The following is a 14256-nucleotide window of genomic DNA, read 5'->3' on the forward strand; positions in this document are numbered from 1 at the left end:
ATGAGGTCACTCTGAGCCCTGGAGCCAGGGTCCCTGGTTCACCTCTGCATTTTGAGTCTGCCAGGGGATGCTCTAGTTGAGATTGTGGCTAACTTTGACCTTTGGGTCAATTTACTTATTTCCCTGAGTTGTTTGCCTGCTAAGAAATTTGGGGGATTAACTGTAAAGAAGATAACTGATAGTTTCAAAGGGAAATGATTTTTAAAATTTTGAACTAAATTAAGAAACTTAAGTCAGAAGCTTTGTTACGGGTATGGATGAAGGAAACTTGTAGGAAAAAGCATTTAAACTGAGAGTCATTGTTCATTAGATTGCCTTAGAATAAGAATTATCACATCATCTTGTGCCAGTTATCAGCTTTTAGTACTTGAGAGTACGTAGATGGAGCTGGGCAAAAGATTATAAATAATATCCTCCAGTAAAAAGGGTCACATCCCTGTCCAGCATCTGCTGTGAGCTTGAGAAGCAAAGAAAAGCTTTTGCTCAGTACAGTTAGCCTTTGCTTTTCAGACCTCTTACCTCACTGCATGTTAGGCTGTGTTGACAGTTTACTTCTCAAACTTTCTTTCAGTACACGGAGAAGAGGTGGACAGCAAGGGGTAAATTTGGATAGAAGGGATCAGTTAGTCATTGGAAAGGAGCGTTTTTGGGTAACCTGTTTCTGGAGGGGCAACTGGATGGCACAGTTGGTAAAGTGTGTGACTCTTGTTCTCGAGGTCATGAGTTTGAGCTTCATGTTGGGTGTAGGGATTACTTCAGAAAGAGAGTCTGTTTCTTGAGTAAAATGTTTCTGAACACAAAGGCTCCAGATAAGAGTGATCATGCCTACCAGGCCTACCATCTCTGAGATTGCTGTCCTGGTATGATTTTCTTAATTGAAGTGTAGTTTAACGTACAATATGATGTTAGTTCCAGGTGTACAGCATAGTGATTGGACAATTCTGTATTTGACCCCGTGCCCACCACAGTAAGTATAGTCACTGTTGGCCACCATACGACATTACTACAGTATCACTAACTCTTTACCTTATGTTCTTTGTACTTTACATCTCTGTGACTTCTTTTAGAACTGGAAGTTTTGTCCTGGTACGATTATTAAAATTTGCCTCCTTTCTCTCAAAAACGTCTTGGTTTGGATGATAAATTACATGGTCACCCTACTGAAAACTGATAAAATGCTTTGTGTCGGACAGTGTACCAGATGTTTTATGTGATCCTGAAAGAATCAGGATCTGCTGTTGCCACCTTACAAAGATGCTCAGAAGCTAAGTAACTTGACTGAGATCACACAGTGGCAAGACTTGGTGAGCAAAGTAAGATCCTGTTGGACTTTTAAAGCTACTTAATTTTTCCCAGTCTGCTACACTAAGCATTTAATGGGTATGGCCTTCATTGATTTTAGGATCTAGTGAAGGAACCCTGCAGTGGTTGTGAAAGCCTTTTTCTGGAAGAGAATGTGGGATGGGGGATGTCTGGATAAGGATAGAGGTGATGTGATGCCTGTGGTGGGGATGCTGGGAGTGAAAGTAGAGTTGTGTTCAGATCACAGAGCTGGATGCACGTAGCCATCAGTATCCTTAAACAGCCCTGCTGCTGAAGCCTGGGTCTGTCAGCTTGGGATGGGAAGGTTATGGAAGTTGTATAGATACTGTTGCTCAAACTGGTGTGTGCATACATATCAGCTGGTAATCTTGTTAAAATGCAGGTCAATTCCATAGATCTCAGGGGTGCTGAGATTGTGTATTTATAACAAACTCCTGGTGATGCTGATGTTACTGGTCTTCCTCACTAGACTTTGGGCAGCAAGAGTATAGTCGATGATTAGATCCTTCCTGCCAGAGGCATGGGGGTAGTCATGCACACAGATACCCTCATTTTAGAGGTCAGGGTGGGGTGGGGGCAGTTGTGTCTAGGCAGAGGTGGCCTCGCTGTGGGGTGGAAGGGACTATATAGATAGCTGGTTTAGTGGGTACAGGTACTGAAATATAGATGTTTTTAAAGGCAGCATTGTTTTTGTAGTTAGTACACGTAGATTATTTTTAAAGTTTGTCCTTAGCTTGTGTGAGGGTGGACCTAGAGAAGCAGGAGGGGAGTGTTCTGGGGTGGGGACAATACCAACATGGTGCAGTGGTGAACAAGGTTTTAACAAACACAGACAGGGAGCAAGCAGAGTATCTGTAGCCAGACAGGAATAACGTGGATGGATGACACAGCAGCAAAGCTCTAAAGAAAAAGGAAGGGAAAAAGAAAAAGAAAAAACCACCTCTAATGGGAGGAGTCTCTCCTACAGACTGGTCATTTCTCCCCTCTCAGCTCTGCCTGAGTGCCCAAGGACAGAGGGGTATGTACTGCAGGTGGTTCTCGCTAGTTTATCCTGTGGCTAATAGCATTTTTCTTGCCTCTGCCCACCTGGGACCCTGTCTATATTGGTCACTGCCCGTATGACATGGGAGAACAGGTGAGGCGGAGTACTGCCACCAGCATGGTTTAGGTGTGAGCAGCCTGCCTGCTGAGGCTGGGACCTTTGCTCTCTACCCTCTTTTCTGGGGAGGAGGCCTTGTGACTACAGGTCATGATGGCAGAGGACTGATACGGGAGAGCATGTCACCAAAGAGGAAATGGCGGAGGTTCCAGAATATCTGGGCAGAGCTGTACTTTGTTGCTGGAGCTGTGAGTGGTCACAGAAGTGGGGCCTTGGTCCTGAGCAGGACCCCTGAGTGAGGGCCCCAGCAGCCAGAGGCATCAGTGAGCCTCCCAGCTGGCTAGCTGGGAGGCTCAGAGTGCTCCTGGAAGGCCGGAGACAGGGCGTTGGCAGGGCCGGCTGGTGGGAGCTCCTGAGCACTGGATTTCTGAAGGGGCAGAATAGCACTGGGACTGTTGCTTTTCTTTCTGTCTGTCTGAACTGTTTAGCAGTGTTGCCTCAGTCTGTCCCTATGTCCGGCCGCCCGAGGGAAGGGAGGCTGGACCTGACAGAGCTGCTCATGACTCATGCCCATCCTGTTGGGGTGAGAGGAACCAGGGACAGGAATTGTCCTGGTCAGGGCAGAGCTTACTCTGGCCTGTGGGTGGTGGGACATACCAGGGCAGCCCGGTGACTCCCTTCCCTCTGCTGAAGCTGACCCCTTTTCTCTGTGATGTGCTCCAGACAAGCCTGGAGCACCAGGTGTTGTTTCTCAGGGTCCCAGTATGCAGTGTTTTCTGAAGGTTACCCCATCCCTCAGTGGTAAACACTGCTGTGTCAGGGTGCTGCTCAGGGGCCACTTGGAGCACATAGATTTTTGCTAGCAGGATTGTGAAGCTTTGCACTGGGCTGCAAAACCAGGGCTTGAGCAAGCAGCTGGAGAGAATCCAGGACTAGAGTGTTTTTGGGTTTGGGGGTGGAGAGCAGAGGGAGGGGAAGGGAGGGGCAGGAGGGCAGAGCTACACAAGCAGGCAGTCACTGCTTTGGCTTTGCTGTCAGCGGAGAGGACTTCAGTCGTGCCTCGGGGCCGCTTGGCCACCATTGCTGGAGACCGGAGGGCGCTGCCTCGGAACCCTGACTTACCGGCACTGCACCCGGACTGTTCCAAGTAGCTGTTGTGCTATCTTTTCCCGGGGAGGCAAGTCTCCTCCCTGTCGTCCCCTCCTGCTCCTCCCCCATTCTGTGAGGGATGATGCCGCTTTCTATTGCACAGCTCAGCCGGCTGATGTCACTGGCAGCGGGAAGCATCAGCAGCCTGATCACATGCTGGCCCAGTCTGTAATGCAGACGGGATAGGGGTGTGTATGTGGGGAGGGGGGCTGTATGGCAACTGCTCTTGCTCTGACGCCCCCAAAAGTGCAGAGGCAGCGGCCGCAGCATCCGGCCGACTTGGATGTCTGCTCCTTGAGCTCCGGGAAACTATTATTATTAATAATTATTGTTGATAATACTGGGGAAAACAGCCCTTAACTCTGGGGTTTCTGCTGTCCTCCTGTCCAAAGCAGACTTCCAGGACTCAGAAGAAACAGTTACGAGCAGGATGCTTTTCCCCACCTCTGCGCAAGATTCTTCCCGGGGCCTCCCAGATGCAAATGACTTGTGCCTTGGCCTGCAGTCCCTCAGTCTCACAGGCTGGGACCGACCCTGGAGCACCCAGGACTCCGATTCCTCAGCCCAGAGCAGCACACACTCGGGTGAGTGCCAGAAAATGAGTTGGCTGGGGGAGGGGGACGCATGGGGTGGTGAGCAGAGACATCCACAGCAACAGTTGTTCTCTTCCCCTTTGCATCACCTCCCCCCCCCCCCCCCCCCAATACAACATGGAGCTGTTTTGCAAGAGATGGAAATGCTGGCTGTGAGCGTGGCAGGACAGATGGTTGCTCGTAAAGGCAGGCATGGCTTTTCCACTTAACCCTGATAAATTCCCTGGAGTTGTTAGTGTGCACCTGGGGTGGCCCTGAGAAGGGTCCCCAAGGTGACAGTCTTATGCAGAAAAGATCCAGCTAACCCCCCGAGTGCCCAGGCCTGTTTTGGAGATGATGAAGCAAAACACTTTTCAGTGGGGGAGGGGACTTCAGGGGCTGGTCCCTGGATGTCCAGATTCTGTTTCTCAGTGGTTTTTATAACTAGGGACCTGTATACGAGGATGGCTGAGTCCCTAAATCATGGCAAGGGAGTAATTTTAACCTCCAGTGTGGCTGGGTGGTATTAGAATATTGGAATTGGCTTTAACATACGGGTAAGAGCATTGACCCTGGAAAGGGACAGGCAGGGTCAGTGGGGTGGAGTAACTCTCAGCTGCGGAGGCTTTGTTTTTCTTTGTGTGAAGGGTAACCAAATGGATGGAGGAAGAGCCACTCCCCTTTAGGACCCCTTGTTGCCTTGGGAGGATTTGATGGGGACAGCCTGAAGGGGCTTCTTGGCCAACCCCGTGAACTGCTTCTGCTGAGAACTTCCCAGTGCCCGTTTCTTTCTCTCTTGTGGTACACGGGGGAGGGTTGGCCAGACCCAGCCAAATCTTGGAGTGTTCAGGAAGAAATGGGAACTTCAGAAATACTATAGGTAACTTAAAACCCATGTATTTTGCTTTATGTACATTATACCTTAATAAAAAGAATAGCAGCAGATACTTAGGGAAGATGGAAAGGTAGTGGGGGGCAGCCATTTCCTATTGGTGCTGACCGTGGAATTCACTGAGCCTGCCATCCTTCCCTCACCTCTTCAGCTCCAGAAACTGGCAGTCATGGTAGCCAGGTACCGTCTTGCTGATTTCTCTGGCCTCCACCCTATTTGGCCGCAGGTCTTTTTTTAGAATGCTTTGCAGAGCCCGGGACTGTTGTCTGTTGGCATTATCCCATTTGATTGGGGGTAGGGGGTTGGATTTTTTTTTTTTTTTTTTTTTTTTTTTTTTATTTGAGGATGGGGAAGAGCTTTGTCTAAGTAACTACCTCTGGGTTAAGGTAGAATTTCTTGAAGTACTGGCCTTCAGTTGGCTCAGGTTTTTCCAGAAAGATTGGTAACTGCCCTGGGGCAAGGAAGTGTGGCATCCTGTGCCTGGAGATCTTGGCTGGAAGGCCACGGTTGCTTCTTTTATGTGGTACTCTGAAGTTGACCCAGATGGCCTGTGAAGCTGACCTTGTCCTCATTCCCACTGTATCTGAGCAGAAAACAGAAGAGCTTATGCAGGAGGTGGGCACCTGTCTGTGGTGACCAGTGTTTGACTAAGGCACTATCTCTCACTGGTGTCAGATTGGGGCGTGGCCCTTCTTTGGCTCTGGTCTCTGTTAGCTACAAGGGTCCTTCTGAAAAGTACTACTGCACACAGGTTGCAGGAGGGCGCAGGTTGGGGCTTGGAGAGCGTAGCCTGAAAGTTACTGTGAAATTAGGCTGTAAAAAAAAAAACAGCTTGGACCCAGTCGTAATTCCTCCAGCTTCCTTGCTGCCTGAAAGTCCTGTGCTTGTAGCTATTTGTCTCCAGAGTGGGGATGAATTTATTTCTTCACCTTTCATCTCAGGCACATCAGTGATAAATATCACATGATTTTGTGGATCAGGGAGGGACTGCAGTCTGTGGCCCTAGCATTCACAGGGACCAGAGGGCTGCCCCAGTGCTGTCATCTGGCTATGGGCAGGGTTAGTGTGGCCGTGTCTTCCTTTCTGAGGGTTAAGGACACACCCATCCCTCACATCCGTGATGTCCTCAAATTTTGGAGCTATGATGACGGCCATCTCTCTTCTTTTCCCTGAGCTCTGGGCCTTCTCAGCCCACACGAGGGTACTGCCTACTGGAGTAGGATGCAGCCCTCCCACCAGCCAGCTGCAGTGCCAGATCGGGCACCCTTGCCAGCAATGCGGGAACATGCGGCCCACATTCCAGTGCCTACACTGCCTTCCCTTCTGAAGACCAACTAGCTCAGTTTCTTTAGGGAGGGAGGAGGTGTTTCAACATCTCTGGGCAGTCTGGGAGTTATCCATGCTGTGTTTTGTGGAGCACAGGTGCAGGCTTGCTCCTTGGGCTCTGCTTGGTGACACATTGCCCCAGGCAGCTGTGGCTTCACCACTGACCACCTTCTGCCATCATATGTGTTCATCAGTGTTGGGGGTAGGGGAGGAAGATGGCAGGGCTCTTGCCTGAAATCTTGGTTAAATGTATTCAGCAAGCATTGAGCCCTGGCTATGTGCCAGGTACTAGATTAGGCTCTGGAGGTCCATCGATGAATAAAATTGTTGCCCTTACAAATCCCTGTAGCTACCAAGGGTAAACAGATGAGAAGGTGTACCAAAGGCCGTGTGATAGTTGCTACAACAGGGGCTTCCATTTTTTCCACTAAGGATTTTTTTTTTTTTTTTTGCACAGGGACAACTTTTAACTGGGTTCTCAGCATGAGACTGGTACATGGAGACCTTTCTTGGGGGGCTAGGATCCTTCCGCTACATGGGCTCCATTGGCCTCAGAGGCCTGCTTTTGAAGCCCCTGGGGTGGAATCTGGTTTTGAGATTAGTGCCTGCAAGACCAGCATCGGTTTGGTTATGGCGCTTTGTGGGGTCCCTCCTTCTAGAAAGACTGGGCCTACCCTGAGGCCTCACCTCTTGCTGGGAAGAAAGCCTTTTGGGGAAAGATGAATGTTAGACATTGGTTTTTCCCTGAGACCCCAGTGGCATGTGTCCAGCACTACCTTTGTCGTCCTTGTAGTGTGTCTGAAGTCCTGTAATAGAACAGTAGAACCACGAAAGCTGTCCTCAGTATCTTGGGATGGGGGATGGAATGACTAATAACTACCAGTTGTTGACTGCTTCCTATGTGAAGTCCATCATGTGACTTTAATGCTTGTACAATCCCATGAAATGGGTAGTCATTACTTCTATCATAAAGATGGGTAGGTAAGGTCACAGGTTGTGAAGTACCAGAAGTCACACAACTGCCAGAACTCACAGTGCTCTTTGGTTCCAAAACTCTTGTGCTTTCTATTACACCTGTGTTCCTATAAGCAGAACTCTTAACATGTTGGACAAGAACACCTATGTTAAGGTATTTCCACATACTGCCCTGGGGCTGTCCATCCAGAGGTGATGTGTTCCCTAGCTGAGACCCCTCAAAGCTACAGTGTGCTGTGGACAGTTCTGACTCCCCTCTACCTGAGTCTCAGCTCATGAGCTGTGCCCACCCAATGGATCTGTCTCCCTGACTTCCCCCTGGGGACTCTGTTGCAGGCAGTATTACTCAGCATGAAGGGGGTGACTGAGAATCTACTTTGGGGAGGCCTGGAAGCAGGGACTCTTAATGCATGCCTTGTATCGAAGCCCAGTGGGTAGACCAGATGTTCTGTCTGAGGATGCCAGAAGCCATGCCCTGTTTTCTCCCACTGTCCTTTAGAAGTCCCCGGGGGTTAACCTGTCCACCTTCTCTGGTTTCTGCCCTGACTGCTAACCAGTCAGGTTATGAATGGTATGTTCCCGTGCTGTGTTACTTGCAGGCTCTCTGTTGGTGGGCAGGCTGGATCAGCCTGGAGTGAGAAGGGGGACCCTCGGCATTTTGATTTTGCTGCTGCTATACTTCCAAAACAGCCTTTCTGAGGTGATACTCAAAACAGAGTTGGGCTCCTCATCTGTGGAACATGGACTTCTTGGGCTGGACCAAGTTCCGCTCCTGCAGATCTCCTTCAACCATCCACTTGTCCACTACTGTGTCCCCAGCATGCAACACAGCACCTGGCTCATGGCTTTTTAATAAGTATCTGTTGAATGAATGATGAATGTCGAGCCACTGTGTTGTTAATCCTGAGTAGTTTTGAACTGCAGAGTTCAGTCAAGGTCTCCCCCATTCTTCTGCCTCCCGTGTGTTTTGATCAGCTGGATGGATGGATTCTTCAGAGATCAGTATCTCTGAACCTCCATAGCTTCTAAGGCATGAAGATGCATTTACAGAAAATTTTGTCATACACTGGAACAGGAATTCTATCGTGGACTCAGGAAGTCTACTGAGAAATAGCATTTAGTGCAGAGATGAGGGAGGGCCTGGGAAGCAGTATGATAATAGGGTGCCTCCTAGGCAAGAAAGAAATTGGGTACAGGGGGGGCATGTGTGCTGACTTTACGTGGGACTTGGGTATGTCGTTTCTTCAGGTAATGAAACTTGTCCAGTCATCTCCTCTCTCTAGAGGAGAAAGGTTCTGTTGGGTGCCACATTGCGTCTGTGGGATCCAGGGTCAGTGAAGGCAGCTCACACTCAAACGATAGCCCACCACCTGAATTGGAGTGTGGTGTAGACTGCAGGGTTGGGGGTTCCAGGCAAAGAGCAGTCTGTTGTTATACCTGGAATGAGTGCTGCCCTCCCACTTCCTATCTGTGTGCCTTCAGATGGATTTTGAGCACAAACAACCTAGAGCTAAGGGTTGGGAGAGAGAAGGAAGGGTTCCAAGTATGTGGCCCTAAATCTCAAGCTAGAAATAATGGCTCCTGGTGTGGGTTTTTTCCATGATTACTCCCAGGAGTTAGCAGGCATCTGACTCTGATGTCTTGGGCCTAGTCTCTCCCGAAGCTGAGCTCCAACTCAGGGTCTTGGCAATACCCACATACAGTTCCAAACTCTTGCTGCTGCCACCATCAGGCTCTGGGTGACTTTGTACTCTTGGGGAAGGCTTCAGAAAATTTGAACAGTGACTCAGCTGTAAAAACCCACAGGAGCTGGCATAGAAGGGTGAAAGTGGAGAAAGTTAACAATCGGTCTAAAAATATTCCTGCTGATTTGGTCTCTTGTACCCTCTGAGGTAGCATTAATGAGCTGGAACCCTCTGCCAGGTCTTCTCTTCCCCGTGACTTCCCTGAGAGCTGTCTGTAGCTGATCCTGATTCCTGCCAGCATGTGAGTGGTGAATGGTGCCTCTGCTCCAAGAAGAGTACACTGCTTTTCTTAGTCACTTTTGGAAGATACAAGTGCCATATGCTTGGCCACCAGGGCTGGAGGTACTTGGTAAACGTCAGACTTCCTACGGTCCCTGAGTTGTGGAGTTCAGGAGTAGAGCAAAGGTCTAGAGCCCTGGATCCCATTGAAAAGTGACTATGGACTTCTCTCCACACTTACCAGCCCCCAAGCCATATAGGTTAATGCTTGACGTCTGGCCTCGGGGAAGCTCTGTGCCCTGTGATGGGGAGTGGACTTCAAGATACTGACCTGCAGCATAAATGACCTAGCACTTGCCCTGGATTTTAGATTGTGTAGCTTAAAGAGCGTGCCTTTCTAGTAGATATACTTACTACTTCAAGTTACGAAGAGGGAAACCATGGATTGCTAGCTTTTTGGCTCCTTCCCTCCTGATTCCCAGCTAGTGGGAATCAGTGCTAGTCACACCAGGGGAAGTATGGTGTCATGGGCTGAGCCAGGAGTAGGACAGGTTCCATCTCTTGAAATGAGGTTCCATCTTCCCTAGAAGCTTTTCCTTTGATCTGTAGATATTCAAAGAACTACCTGCTCAGGTGCCATGTGAGTAGACTGTATAGGGACACTCAGGTCACTCTAGGGAATCTGACCACAGGTGACAGTTTCCAGAAACCTGGCTCCTTCTTTGGGTTGAAGGAAATCTCAAACCAGGTGGAAAATCATAGGGCTGTTGATACTAGGTTTTTTTGTCTTCCCCATATCTTCTAATCAAACGCCTACTGTATTCTTGGCCCTCCCAATGTAACATTTGCAGGAAACTGCTGCAGTGGAGGTTCTGATGCGACCCAGGTGTGTGAATCCTGGGGCATCCTGATTTTTTGTCTGCTAAATGACATTGTCCCTTTCCCTTTTTCTTTTGTGTGGTTAGGATAGTTTTCAGTGAAGAGCACTCTTTCCTGCTTTTAGTACTTGAATGTGGAAGTATGTACACATAGCTGTGAGGATCCCAGCAGGTTACTGGGAGGATTGAGCAGGGAGGTGCTTCTTCTGTCCTGCCCTTCCTCAAGCGCAGAGTAGGCTCTCTTCAGCCTGTACCTGTATATACTTAGTTCTCTTCGAAGAAAGTATTTGAAACTAGTGGAAGGAGTATTGTCACAATTTGATGTGACAAGTAACTCTACTTCTCTCAACCTCTGTTTTGGTGATGGGCTGGGTTGGGATGAGCTAAGGTTTTTTTGCTCCGGTTCTGAGTTGCTGCTAGGTCAGTATTGTGTCCTTGAGTTGAATAACCTTGATCAAAAGGGTGCGGCCTCAGTGAGCATACTGGCTCTAAGGGATATGATGTTTCTTTCCTTTTAGTACTGCCCAGCAAATACTGATCACCTGCTCTCTGCCAGATGTTGAGTTAATTACTGTTGGAGTGGCTTGGCATGGTTGGTTGAGAAGGCAGAACTTTGTCCATATGTGTGCCTGCAAATATCCATACAAATGTTTTTGAGGCTTTAAAAAGCTTGTTTAAAAGAAGATTATTTCTTCTTATAGGCAGAGACTCCAAAGGTACTTAGTTACCATTCCCCACCCCCTGGGGATTCTAGGCCCTGTTACTTGTGCTTGATTCTCCTTTTCCGGTTAGATCCAGTTACCTTGAAAGAGGCAGAGAAAGTCAAATGGAAACGGACTAGTTTCACTTCGTGTCATTTAAAGAAGCCTTTTTTTTTTTTAAATTTTTTTCAACGTTTTTTATTTATTTTTGGGACAGAGAGAGACAGAGCATGAACGGGGGAGGGGCAGAGAGAGAGGGAGACACAGAATCGGAAACAGGCTCCAGGCTCCGAGCCATCAGCCCAGAGCCTGACGCGGGGCTCGAACTCACGGACCGCGAGATCGTGACCTGGCTGAAGTCGGACGCTTAACCGACTGCGCCACCCAGGCGCCCCTAAAGAAGCCTTTTTGTTTGGGAATAATTTCACATTTACAGAAGTTATAAAGTTGTACCAGGAATACATGTATTTCCTTCATCCGGATTCTCCTATTATTTTTTTATTTTTAAGTTTGTTTATTTTGAGAGACAGCGAGCGAGCCTGCATAACCAGGGGATGGGCAGGGAAAGAGAAAATCCCAAACAAGCTCTGTGGTATTGGCGCACAGAGCCTGACAGGGGGATCAATCCCATGAACTGCAATGTGAGATCGTGACTCGAGCTGACCAGCTGACTGACTGAGCCACCCAGGCATCCCCAGATTCTCTTATTGCTGACATTTACCTTTATCATTTGCACATTATTGTACTTAAATATGTTCATAAGTGACAAAACAGTTCTCAACTGCATTCAACTTAAAGTTGATCTAATACTTAAACTGTTGTTCATAATCCAGTTTTGTCAGGTAACCCAGTTGGATCCTTCATAGCACTTTCCTCTTCCTTCTTCTGTCTTAGCAGGTGGTGTCTGCCCCAAGCAGTAGGCCCTACCTCCCTTGGTTTTTGCTCAGTATGAGCTTACAGAGAATTTTGGTTGTCTTGAATATTTTTCACAATGTTCGCCTTGTTCCGGTCATCACTCTTTCTGAGACTATATTACCACAATCTATACCACTCTTTTATACTCTGTTTGTTCCTGCTTACTGTCACTCTCCCTCTGTCCTCCCTACTCCTCACCCTGCACCCAACTAGTGTTTCCTGAGACCAGACTCTTTGGGAAATGTCCTATAGCCGCCTTGCTTTTTTTCTTTTAGGTATTAGTTGCCATTATGCTATAAGAGCTGTGTTTAAATAACCTGCAGAAATAATGACATATCAAAGGTTTCTGGGGCATGGTAAGGGGGACTGATTAGAAGAGTGATGTAGCAAGCCTCAGGTTTTTCTAGATGAGTGCTTCTCACACTTTAATGTGCACACCGACCTCCTGGGGATCTTGTTCAGAGCGCGGGTTCTGATTCAGTAGGTCTGGAGTGGGGCCCACGTTGCATTTTTAATGAGTTCCTACAGTGGCAAGGTTCTAGAGAAGTTTCAAGGCCTGGATGATTTAGATCCCAAGGCACTGACCTTTGGTAGGCGAGAGAGCTTTGTCAGTAGTTGATGGTCTTAAAAGGAATTTGAACAAAGAGAGGTGTCAAGAACATGAAGACAAAAAGATGTAAAGTCCTGAGTATTAAAGGTAGCTAGTGAATGGTGCATTATAGGAAATACAACTCAGAATCAGAATTAGGTCCCACTCTGTCATTCACTAGCTGTTACTTACACAAATGCTTGCCCTTTGAGCCTTGATCCTTGATCCTCTCTTTAAGATGGGGTAATATTACTCACTTCTTAGGATTCAGTGAAGATTATTTACCTTCAGGTATAAGTGCTTCTAACAAAGTGTCTAGCACATGCTATATGTGCAGTAAATGGAAGTTGCTATTAGCAAGTAGTAGGAGCTTGATGGAACCTGGTCCAGATTGTAGAACAGACGATTGACTATGAGCCATGCGCATTTAAGGAAGTGGAGTTCATTAGTGGCCAACATGGGTTGTCATGCCTTTATCTTTTTAGACAGGTATATTATCACATTTAGAGGAGTGCTGTAGACCTAATTCCTAGCTTTGACATGGGAATTTGACAAAGCCTCCAGATATCTTTGTGGGCATAGTTAAGAAAAAATTGCATGTGGGTTGAGGTGGATGAATTTGTGGCTTGTAGAATGGAGGCACCACCACAGTAGTGAACGGAAATTGACATGAATGATGAAAGTGGTCTCCAGTGGCATCCCAGTTTGCTTTTTGACTCTTTCAAATGCACGTTTTTTTTTTTTCTTAAAAACCTTGGGTGAAAGACTCAGTTACTATGGCCTCGATTTGTTGTCCTTGATAGCCCCAGACACAAGCCCTCTGGGCCAGCCATCCTCCCTTGAGCTTTTTTCTGCGTGCTGCCTTATTCTGCGTTTTCCCTTAACAACTTCTAGAGCTCCCTACCGTGCTACCCCTTTTCCCAGGGTTAGCACACTGCTTTCTGTCTTGTTGCTCTCTGGTGAGTGCTCCCTCTAACCTCTGCACTTGCTGAGGGCTTTTACTTGAGGGTACTGTTTTGTCCAGTGGAAGATAGACATTCTTCCAAGCTGAATTTACCATTTATCTCAGGGTCATTCTTTCTGTTCCTCATTACTAGTTTCCCAGTCCTTTTCTCCTCTGAAGATGTCAGTATTTGTTTTATATTTGTTTACTTTAACCCCAGGCTCAGTTATCACCATGAGTCCCTTTGATACCCATATGGGCGACCTAGTCAATTTTTTAGACTCCACACTGCACATCAGCCAGTCGGTGGTCACACATTATCTTACCATCCTGAAAGCTCAGTCCTCACTGTTCATCCTGTCTGCCGCTTCACCTCTGTTGTAGCTGTCAGCACGTTGAAATTGCTGGTTTTCCATTTGCTTCAACTCTGTTGACCTGCTTTGGTCTTTCACCTGTACTACATGACCCGTCACTCATCTCCTGTGTTGCTATTTCCATCAGCTCTTGTCTTGTTTCCTCCTTCATAGCCCCGTATGGGTCCAGTGGAGAGAAGGGCCCGTCGAGTTTAAGTGCTGTCTCTCTGGGTTGGGCCCTGGGTGCAGGTGTGGCCTTGCTGAGTTTACCCGATCAGCCTCCTTTGTCATCCCCCTAGAAGCTCTTCAGTATCTGCCAGGTGCCTTCAGGATGAAGTCTCAGTGCTCTAACTTGTTTTTCAAAGGTCTGTGTAATTTGATTACTACCTCATTATTCAGCACGCTGTGAACTTAGGTTTGTAAAATGTGAAGAAAGAGGAGACCCTCCAGGGCATTGGTACCACGTGTAAGGCCGATGTGTATGATCCGTTAGTTTCCAGAGGTTTTATGCCAGGTTTTGCAGCACCCAGAAGGAGCCTGGAATAAATCTTCACACCTCCTGCCTTCTCAGGACATG

At 47.8% G+C, this 14256-nt stretch overlaps 1 protein-coding gene across 12 annotated transcripts in view; it reads left to right on the top strand.

Annotated features, from left to right (window-relative positions):
• CPEB1 (cytoplasmic polyadenylation element binding protein 1) overlaps nt 1–14256 on the top strand; it is a 92500-nt gene that overhangs the window by 61836 nt on the left and 16408 nt on the right. For 6 of the 12 annotated variants that reach the window (XM_058736454.1, XM_058736458.1, XM_058736450.1 and 3 more), the window contains exon 3: nt 3964–4155. The exons of 1 other annotated variant lie outside the window; for it this stretch is intronic. In XM_058736454.1, coding sequence (XP_058592437.1) covers nt 3964–4155 — 192 coding nt within the window. Of the gene's footprint in view, nt 1–3442; nt 3600–3736; nt 3760–3963; nt 4156–14256 lie in introns of those variants that run through there. 5 more of the 12 variants (XM_058736451.1, XM_058736453.1, XM_058736460.1 and 2 more) reach the window with 3 other exon arrangements.

The sequence above is a fragment of the Neofelis nebulosa genome, chromosome 7 (assembly GCF_028018385.1).
Source record: "Neofelis nebulosa isolate mNeoNeb1 chromosome 7, mNeoNeb1.pri, whole genome shotgun sequence".
NCBI classification, from domain to species: domain Eukaryota; kingdom Metazoa; phylum Chordata; class Mammalia; order Carnivora; family Felidae; genus Neofelis; species Neofelis nebulosa.